Genomic DNA, 11,154 nt, shown 5'->3' on the forward strand with positions numbered 1-11,154 from the left:
AAGGGGTGGTAATCTGATGCTTTTCCGTGCCTCGAAACAGACCCATCCTCCATTGCAGATTCCAATGTTAAAATGAAGATGGGGCTGCCATTATCAACCTGTTAAAACCACGCAACTGCAAAAATTTCCTTGATTATGTCATAGTTATTATTGAGCCATATAAACACTACCAAACTATAAGCGTGAAGAGACTTGACATTGTCTGGGAGTTATATGTAGTGCACAGTTTGAAGTAAAGCACTTAAGAAGAGATAAGTCACAGAGATAAGAGAAGGGTCTCCCTGACTATCACCCTCCAACAAACTGGGAGTCTTTCTTGAAAAATGACACCAACAAGACTGAGCTGTTTGCTTCCTAGTTACTTAAATTGCAGGTATCAAGACTCAAGAAAGCACAGGTATAATCAGCACTTGCTATGATGACACCACCGGTCCTCCAAGTAAACAAGATGGGCACAGCTCCTTGTTATCATGAAAAGGCTGGTATTCGTGTAATTCTGCATGCAGCAACATGTAGTTACTCAAAGATAATGATTAGGGCAGTAGATTAAGACATTGTGGTCCTTGCTGTCGCATACATTGCAAAAATTGCCGTTCAGGAAGTATGGATTGCCTTTGGGACAGGAAGTTCACTACCGTTGCAGTCCAGCGCAATCTAGAACCAAGTATGTGTAAGGTACTACCATTCTTCCACTCTCTAACAGGCTGTGATACTGTGTCAGCTATGCACAACGTTGGCAAAAAGGAAGCCTTTGACATCACTGAAGTTTCCTGCACATTGTCGAGCCAACTTGATGATATCACAGCGGAGGGAATGAGGAAATGAATGTCATTGAAAGCCTTGTAGTTCTTCTCTATGGCCGCACTTGACTCCATAGTCAAGTGAATCAAGCTAAACAGACATTATTTGCCCAGGGAAACAGGCATATAGAGGATATTCCACCGACACAGGCCGCCCTCAGCCAACAAGTGAGAAGAGCAGCTTATCAAGCTGGCCACGTTTGGGGGCAAACATTGGAAGCAATGCAAACTTTACCAAAGCCTAAAGACTGTGGATGGCAACCCTTATGTGTCTCTTGTATGGAACTTATTAGATCTGGATGCAAGAAAGGATGTCGATGGAAAGGCAAGTGTGTAAAGGCTGGTCTTCCATGGACAGCTCTCTGTGTATGTTCAGGAACATGTCATAGAGTGAACTCGCGAATGGGAGGGAGATAATTACTGATAATGAGTGTACTGTATTCATGTACACGGACAAAAAAAATAATACAGAATTCTACCCACTTGGGCCCGATTTGTTTGGAAATGAACACAAAGTACAGCAGTTTTGGTTCAGTTGTCAAGAATTCCCATATATTGCCAATGATAGGATTGTCCTCTTTCACCCCGCTGGATGAGTAGCTGAACCCCCCTCCCCCAAGTGACTGGCTGGAGGCGTCCTGATAGTCTATTGCATTATACATGTGTTGATATGTCGAATGTAGAAGTAGATTTGTTTATATTTCATTTCTTTATAATCTTCAATGCAAGATGTAATCAGTGGAAATAAATAATGGACCCTCCTACCAAATGCTAAATCTGCCCTAGATTCCTAGACTTAATTCATTCATTTGGTTACTTTAGTTAGTTGAAATTATGATACAGTTCTATATTGTGACAATTATAGGAAATGTATGCTGAATGGGGAATAATTTTTTATTATAAATATTTCACAAAAGGGTGTGTGTGATGAAAAGAAAAAAGCAAATAACTGAACTCGAGGGCAAAATCTGGCCTGGATCCAACTCTTATATGAATGAATGTACTGTACATACAGTATTCCAAGCTCTATGTCCACCAATTTTGGTGCCTTCCTCCTCATGTGAAGAATTAATTCGTCTGCTTGTTCGCTGGAATAACAGGTTTAGTACATTGGAGGTGGCCTTACCGTAGTTCTCCTGTATAATAAACAAGAGACCAAAAATGACAATTACTCCATCACCACCAAGAACAGCTGACCCACATCAGGATGAGATGCCAGTCAACGATTGACAGAATTAATTTTGTTCTGCTCAAGAGAGGAGAATCATATACACATTGTATTGGTTATCACGCTAGTGGTTCATCGGCTACTCAGATAACCGTGGATGTCAGCTGATAAGATTACCTAGTGTAGAGGTGTGCGTTCATTACTACCTCCGCGTCTATACAGGTAAGACACGCAGATCTCACCAGCACTGCCCTAACGTAGCCTAACCTAAACCTGAGTCTCTTAAACTCCTTAAATTACAGACAAAATAAAGACGAGAGATACAAGGCCGCCATTAGTGACAGGTGAGCTATACTATTTTATGTCGCTGGGGAGGAAACTATTTATTTTATGTTGACAGTGGCTATTATTTTAAACTAACGTGAGCTACTTTTTTAAATCGAGTTAGCCCCTCGAGTAAGATGACTTAACCCTTTGAGTATGATGAATTAACTCTTTCAGTAGGATGACTTCATCCCTTTAGTACGATGATTTAGCCCTTTGTGTAATATGGCTTAGCCCATTGAGTACGATGACTTGCCCACTCGAGTATGATGATTTAACCCCTCGAGTACGATGACTTAACCCTTTAAATGAGAACAAAAGAACATAAGGAGTCTGCAACAGGCCGGTTGGCCTGTGCATGGCAGCTCCTGTCGAGAGTTACTACCACTCTCTATCATCCATGGATCTATCCAGCCTCCTTTTGAAACTTTCCAGCGTTCCAGCACTTACTACAAAGTTGCTAAGCTTGTTCCATTCGTCCACCACCCTATTTGTGAACCAGTTCCTTCCTATCTCCCTCCTAAACCTAAACTTATCCAACTTAAATCCGTTGCTACGAGTCCTATCCTGCTCGGATATTATAAGAACTTTATCTATATCCCCTATGTTGATTCCTTTCACCCACTTAAATACTTCTATCATATCTCCCCGCACTCTTCGTCTTTCTAGGGAATGCAAGTTTAGTTTCTTTAACCTATCCTGATATGGAAGGTTTCTAAGTCCCGGAATCATTTTCGTCATTCTTCGCTGCACCGACTCTAGTGAATTGATATCCATTATATAATAAGGGCACCAGAACTGAACCGCATAATCGAGGTGCGGCCTGACTAGCGCAAGATATAGTAGCAATAAGACCTCTTCACGCTTATTACTTACACGTCTAGATATAAAACCCAATACTCTGTTTGCCTTATTTCGAACATTAACGCACTGTTTTCTTGGCCGTAGGTCCGGGCTTACAAGTACCCCTTGGTCTCTTTCACAAGTCGACTTCTCTAGGTTGATGTTGTTAAGGCTGTATACATTGACAGTATTTGTTCTTCTAATATTAAGTACGCTGCACTTGCTGGTGTTGAATTTCATTTGCCATTTTTCAGACCACCCCTGCAGTTTATTTAGATCCTCCTGTAATGCATTTGCATCCTGCCCTGAATTAATCTGCCGCCCTATTTTGGTGTCATCCGCAAACTTGCTTATGTCACTGTTGATCCCAGTATCTAGATCGTTTCTGTAGATTATGAACAAGAGTGGGCCTAGTACTGACCCCTGGGGAAGCCCACTGGTTACACGGCCCCACTCAGATTTAACACCATCTACGCTGACCCTCTGCGTTCTATCGGTGAGCCATGATTTTATCTTATTTAAAACTTTCCCCTCGATACCATGAGCCTAAATTTTTCTCAGAAGCCTCTGATGCGGTACTCTGTCAAATGCTTTGCTAAAGTCTAAGTAAATAACATCGTAATTTTCGTCATTATCTACTACCTCGAAGACTTTCCTAAAAAACGTCAGCAGATTTGTTAGACAATATTTTCCCTTTGTAAATCCATGTTGAGGGTCGTAGATTAATTTGCTTTTCTCTAAATGCGATCGGATGCTATCTGCTATAATTGATTCAAGAAATTTCCCCACTACTGATGTCAAACTGATCGGCCGGTAATTTGACGCTGATGCTCTGTCTCCCTTTTTGAATATGGGTACCACATTTGCCTGCTTCCACAAGTCTGGCACAGCTCCCGTGTCTAATGGTTTTCTAAATAAATTTACGAGGGGTCCGCTAATCTGTTCCCTACACGATGAGTTATGCTTTTAGTACGATGATTTAATCCCTTCAAATCGACAACATTGTAGCTCAGGGGGTTATGGCCTCGCAGTCAAGGGTTAACGAAGCCGACAATGTGTTATGAGGTTCAACGAGGTCTAAATCGCCCAGTAAGGTGATTTAACCCCGCCACTTCAACTCGATACAGCTTCGGTCAAACCTGACAAATACAAGTAATAAATTTACAAGAGAGAAATGAAGGATCAGATATGAATACATCTTAATAATAGCAAGTAATATTCTTCACGTCCACACTGAAACGCAGAATAGTATTAGACTTAAGTGTTGCAGGTCCGGATCAGAACAGAAAGCCTTGGTGTGTTTAGTAACTTTCGGGCGATCAGGTGAGAGGTAGTGGTTTCATGTTCGAGTCTCGAAGTCAGGTTGGGTACATGAAGCCAACTTAGCAAAGCCTACACGCCTTGCTTCTCGTTATGTCTTTGGGTTGAGTCAGCCTCGCCTGCTCGTTTGATACACAACTACAGTACACCCCTTGTACCACTCTTCCTTACTTGCACGCTGTCTAGCTGTAAGAGGTTTAACAATGTTTTGGAGGTTCACAGAAATATAGCTAGATTTTAGAGGCTCAACGAAGGTTTAGTGAAGTTTTTGATGCTCATGGGGTTTAGTGAAGTTTTGGAGGCTTATGAAGGTTTAGTGAAGTTTTGGAGGCTTATGAAGCTTTAGTGAAGTTTTGGAGGCTTATGAAGGTTTAGTGAAGTTTTGGAGGCTCATGAAGGTTTAGTGAAGTTTTGGAGGCTTAATGACGATTTTGGAGGCTCAACGAATCTTGACGATGTTTGGAGATAACATTGTAACGACAGACGGTTCTCTTCCTACAGTGTGTTAACCTGAACTTGACGACGATGACTCTGAAGGCCGCTGTCTCCCTCCTGCTGGTGACCCTGTGTATCATTCACACAGGTAAGTCGTCCTCTCTCTCTCTCTCTCTCTGAGTTTTTCTTTTGTCTTTGTTCTTCTCGTTCCAACTATGTCTCTCTCTCTCTCTCTATCTCTCTGTCTGTTTCAATGTTCCCTCTTTCTTGTATTTTTCTATTATTTTATTTTCTGTACGTTATCTCTCTCTCTCTCTTTCTCCCTCTCAGTTTTCGTTTTGTCTTTGTCTTTCTCTATACTTCTATCTATCTGCATAAATTGTTTTCTTTCCTCTTCTCTATGTTTCTCAGTCTATCTATATCCATCCGTCCATCCATCTCTCTATATCTCTGTGGGGCAGTGCTAGATGGCAGGCAGTAATTTCTGAGAGGTGCTGTGCAAGAAGGATTTTTTGAACAAGTACAAAAGTTCATTAATCTGCATCTGTATACCTGTTATAAGTAAACGAAATTAAAATGGTTCGATTCACTAACGAACAATTTACTTCGAGAGAGAGAGAGAGAGAGAGAGAGAGAGAGAGAGAGAGAGACTCGTGTTTATAATCATCTTTCACACATACAGGTTCTGCCTTCCAGTGTTATCGGTGCACGGGCTACGACTCTTCACTGCCTGACAATAAGATCACGAACAACAAAGCCTGTACACCCGGAAACTTTGATGGTTCAAAACTGTTAAACGTTTCGGGATCCAGTGACTCCCCGTGTATGGCCATAACTGAAAGCTACAGTAGGTGCATGTTTTTTTCCCTAGCAGAACTATTGAAATATAAAGATACGGGAGACTACACATTGATTACTACAAAATACAGGGTGGTTGAAGAGACCTACATGAATGCGCACGTGCGTGCATACTGTCTCACACACACACACACACACACACACACATTACAACTTTTTTTTTTATGTGGCCTCCAGCCTCCCCCAATAGCCACACCTTCGCCGCCATTTTATTACCTTAATATTAAATATCCTAATATATAAGTAGCTATCCTATCTGTGTTGAATTAGTTGAGCCGCAGATCTATGCGGCAATCAGTGACTGTAGCCTCATAGTCAATATCTGCAGCTGTTGTCGGCTTTGGGGCCGAAGCTCTCATTCCCCTGAGGCAGAGCAAAGCCGACTGAACTACTACTACTACTACTACTTTGCTGTTACTCGGAATGGAGTATGACGATCATCCAGTTATGATACAATGATATGAGTTATTAGGGATGTCACCTAGGTTGCTGAGTTTTGAGGTGACTAAAGAGCCCGACACGGGACCGGCAGCGACGTCCACATTCGTTACACATGTGGAGGGCTGCATCTACTGCCCCGGTTTGCAGTCGAGCTAACTCGAAAGTATTGACACCTTCTCGTGTGGTGCTCCTCCAAGCGTTACGATATGGGGTAATCGACTCCCAGGTGAGGGGGTCGATTTGGCACCTTTTCAGGTTTGTTTTAAGACTATCCTTATACCTTTTCAATTGCCGCCAGCGTTACGTTTACTATTCGTTAGGTGACTGTAAAGTAGCTGCTTTGGCAATCTACAGTCGTCCATGCGGGTGACATGGCCAGTCCAACGTAGGTGTATATGGATAATGGTAGCCTCGATGCTCCTACAGTTGGTGTCAGCAAGAATGCTTGCATTTATTCTCTTGTCTTCCCAGCGAACTCGGAGGATGGAACGTAGACTACGTTGCTGAAAGTTTTCAAGTGCCTTGAGGTGCCTCCTGTATGTGACCCATGTCTCACTGCCATATAGTAGTGTGGGCAGGACCACTGCTCGATATTCGTGCAGCTTTGTGGATTATTTCAGCTCCCTACAGCTGAAGACACGATTTCGGAGTCCGCCCAAGGCTTGAGATGCACATCTGATCCGATGCTGAATTTTTCATCAATATCTGTGGTGGTGGGCAGGTGGGAGCCGAGATACCGAAAGTGGGCAACATTAGAGTGTGTAGTACCGTTAAGCTGGATGGATGGTGGAGGCGTGTCTGAACCATGGGAAGGTTGAAAGTGAATCTGAGTCTTACGTACATTCGCCTCAAGGACGAAGTGTGCCTATGCGTCTGCATAGGTGTTCAAGATCTCCTGTAGGTCGTGTTCAGTGTGAGCAACAAGGGTGAGGTCATCTGCGTACTGAAGTTCAGTAATGGAAGCTGCCGACACCTTTGTTCTTGCCTGGAGTCGTCTTAAGTTGAAAAGACCCCCCTCAGCCCGGTACTCGATGTTCACCTCGCTGGCTAAATTGGCACTGGCACAAGTAAGGAGGGCAGCCAAGAAGATGGAAAAGAGGGTTGGGGCCAGTACACACCCTTGTTTAACCCCTGTTTGGATGGGAAGAACTCTAACTGGGTGCTGTTGTGCAGTACACTGTCGTTCATGCCGTCGTGGAGTTGCCTCACAATGACGATGAATTTTGGTGGGCAGCCAAAACGGCTGAGGGTCCACCAGAGGGCTTTCCTGTTGACCGAGTCGAAGGCCTTGGTTAGGTCGATGAAAGCCATGTACAGGTCACAACGCTGTTCTCTGCACTTTTCCTGTATCTGGCGGGCAGCTAAGATCATGTCAGTGGTGCCACGTGATGGTCTAAAACCACACTGAGATTCTGGGAGGAAGTTTTCCGGCTCAGGAAGAAGTCTGTTTGGAGGATTCGGGAGATAATCTTGCCAGCTACGGAGTACGGAGTGCAGTGAGATCCCACGGTAGTTGTCACACTCTGACCGGTCCCCCTTGTTCTTATAAATATTGACAATGGAAGCATCTATAAGTGCTTGGGAGATTTCCTCCTTTTCCCATATATTCTCCAGGAGCGAGTGGAGACGGTTGGTAAGCAGAGGTCCTACTGCTTTATACACCTCGGCTGGGATCCCATCAGACCCTGAGGCTTTCTTATTTTTCATCTGTTTGATGGCAGTAACTACCTCATCCAGGGATGGAGGATAGCTGAGGTGGGTCAGCTCTGGATGCTGAAGGACCTGCTGGGTAGTCAGGACATCCACATCAGTGTTTCGGTTGAGCAATGAATGGAAGTGCTCTTTCCAGCGTCGAAGGAGGCTTTCGTCGTCTTTAATTATGTGGTTACCGTCAGATGAGCAAAGGGGAGCTGCACCACGAGTGACTGGCCCATAAAATGTTTTAGTGGAAATGAAAATTTCGCGCATCTTGTGCTGATTTGCAAGTTTTTGTGCTTCACATGCTTTATTTTTAAGCCAGTCGTTCTTTAGATTGCGAAGTTCCTGCTAGGGTACCGCTTTCTTCTTGTGGAAGATATCAGCCTTGGTCCGAGACTGAGGGTTGTTCTGCCAATATATAAAAGCAGCACGTTTATCATCGATGAGCACTTTGATTGTCGGATCATTTTCATCAAACCAGTCCTGGTGTATTCTTTTGAACTGGCAGTGGGTCTCTCTGCAGGTCTTTGTCATAACAGCATTAAAAGTATCCCATTCGGCACTGGGATTCATGTTGTTTGTTGCTGGGTTTTTTATAAGCCCATGTTCGAGCTGCTCTCTGAAAGCATGTGCTACCGCTGGATCCTCCAGATGCGTAGAATTAAAACCTTTTCTGGATGCTTGCTGCCTTCGCCATTTTGGGGCAACGTGAAGTGAGAGTTTGGATCTGACAAATCGATGATCAGTATCACAGTGGTCTCACCGACGCATGGCACGGGTGATGAGGACATCTTGGCGATCTTTTTCTCTGACAATGATGTACAGTAGTCAATGAGATACCAGTGTTTGGATCGTGGGTGTTGCCACGATCCCTTGAACTTGTTGGTCTGCCTAAACAAGGTATTGGTGATAGTGAGGTTGTGAGCAGCACACTTGCTGAGGAGTAGGCCATTGGGATTACACTTGCCTAGTCCATTTCTCCCTATGGTTCCCTGCCAAATGTCAGCATCTCTGTCAACTCTGGCATTGAAGTCGCCAAGGAGCACAACCTTGTCTTCTCTGGAGATAGAGGTTAGCACTCTGTCGAGGTTGGCATAAAAAGCCTCCTTGTTGTCATCCTCTGCATCCAGTGTTGGGGCGTATGCACTGATGAAGGAGGCATGACGTTAGTGATTCAGTGCGACTCGAAGCGTCATGAGGCACTCGTTGATCCCAATCGGCATTTCATTTAGCGTGTGTAGGATGCGTTGACGGATGGCAAAGCCAACTCCATAAATGCAGTTTCTCTCCGCAGCAGGCTTACCCTTCCAGAAGAAGGCGTAGCCAGACCTCCGTTCTGTAAGTTGGCTTTCATCTGGGAGCCGGGACTCACTGATGGCTGCTATGTCGATGTTATACCTAGCCAGCTCTTTTGCCACAAGGGCAATTCTTCTTTCAGGACACACATTTGTGCCAGTATCCAGAAGGGTCCTGACATTCCATGCAGCAACCATAAGAGATTGTATGGTTTGTTTTTGTTTGGAGCTGTGATTTTGATTGTGTTTCGACCGCATAAGGATGACCTTTCAGGGTGTGGTTGCCCTTTCAGGTTGGGTTTTTAGGCAGGTTATGTTTAGGGCTCATTTTCTAGTTCCCTCCCTGCGTGGGGTGATGAGAGTGACTCCTCGTAAGGACTGCTCAGTCACACAGACGGGACCGGATTGCACTGCTGCCTAGATACCAGTGCATAAACGACTATCTTATCTGTGCAGCCCATGTGCAGAGTTGTGACTAGAGACTCCCCATCGCCATTCGTCCGTCACCATAGGGTTTTTGGGGGATATAAGGGGTTTGATGATGATGAGAGGTATAGTGAGCTGGGTGGTGGCTGCGCGTTAATTGATTTATGTGGTGAGGCAGAAGCGCAGGCTGCAACCACACATCTTGGTTCTCACTTTTCCTGATCCAGTGGTGCAAGTGTTGCAACGACTGGGGAGAGGGAGAGTTGCAATGGACTCCTGATAGCCCAGTTTGTTGGGTATCGCCTTAGTAGCCTGTCCATCAGGCATTGCTTTCGTCCACCGGTGTAGTCGTTGGGCTTCCATGGTGGTCAGCTCCTCCGCCTACACCACCGTTGGTGTCTTGTTGGAGCTCTGTAAACATGTTTGCCTGATGCGGGGCTCCACCGCAGATTTTTCGTTCGGGGTTTACTCCCGTAGCCTTATACCTGCCAAGGCAGCGGGGCGGTGGTTGGTAGGCGCCAGGACGTGTCCATGTGCCAGTGGGCCTATGAGCCATCCCTCTGGGGCCCACTGCTACTCCGAGATCCCCTGCTGATCTAGCCAGGGCCCACGCGGCACCCAGTTACAGTATGTTGCAATGAAGAGGCACAGCAGGAGTCTTGATGGTGAGGAGGCTGTATATTGGCAGGGGAACACTTATGCAAGTTGCTTCCCTGTTTGCCACGAGGGCTAGCCAGCGGAGGCAGCTGAAAGCGAGAGGGAGCAGGCAGTGCTTGCACCTTAACACTAACATAATGCTGACACACGATACGCATTTCACCACCTTGTGTAGTGTGTGTGTACACACACACACACACACACAAACACACACACATCGAATATATATATATATATATATATATATATATATATATATATATATATATATATATATATATATATATATATATATATATATATATATATATATATATATATATATATTGATAAAATCACACAGGGAAAAGGGAAACAATGGAGAACCTTAGGCTTGGTCTTTTTCAAGACATCTTCAGAGGCAACTGAATTACAAAGACTGAGAGAGAGCTGATTAGTGGGTCTCATATTTTTTACCTGACGTGACATGAGTAGTTATGCCGCCCGTTCTTATAAACTCTTCTTATGTTTGCCGTGTTGTTGGTGTGAGGATTAGTGGATGTCGTGTTTTTTAACCTGACCTCATGTTATGGAAGGTCACCCTGTGTACATAAGCTCTCTGTCAGTCTTTGTAATTCAGTTTCCTGTGAAGATGTCTTGAATAAAGACGAAAGTGAAGGTTTTCCATTGTTTCCCTTTTCCCTGTGTGATTTTATCAAGATTTATGTTATCCACGGTTCCATTGTACAATGTACATGATATATATAAATATATATATATATATATATATATATATATATATATATATATATATATATATATATATATATATATATATATATATGCAAGTAAATCACTGTAGGTGCGCGTGATCTAGGTATATGCTGATAACCACAAGGAAAGAAGAAAA

At 44.0% G+C, this 11,154-nt stretch overlaps 1 protein-coding gene across 2 annotated transcripts in view; it reads left to right on the forward strand.

Annotated features, from left to right (window-relative positions):
- Positions 1–433: 433 nt before the first annotated feature.
- The window catches only part of LOC121869965, a 12,609-nt gene continuing 1,888 nt past the window's right edge, over positions 434–11,154 (forward strand). Inside the window, exons 1-3 of one of the 2 annotated variants that reach the window (XM_042371584.1) lie at positions 434–478; positions 4,957–5,038; positions 5,573–5,737. In XM_042371584.1, coding sequence (XP_042227518.1) covers positions 449–478; positions 4,957–5,038; positions 5,573–5,737 — 277 coding nt within the window. In that variant the 5' untranslated portion in view covers positions 434–448. Of the gene's footprint in view, positions 479–2,179; positions 2,313–4,956; positions 5,039–5,572; positions 5,738–11,154 lie in introns of those variants that run through there. The other variant, XM_042371585.1, reaches the window with a different exon arrangement.

Source organism: Homarus americanus, unplaced genomic scaffold (assembly GCF_018991925.1).
Source record: "Homarus americanus isolate GMGI-L3 unplaced genomic scaffold, GMGI_Hamer_2.0 scaffold14467, whole genome shotgun sequence".
NCBI lineage: Eukaryota > Metazoa > Arthropoda > Malacostraca > Decapoda > Nephropidae > Homarus > Homarus americanus.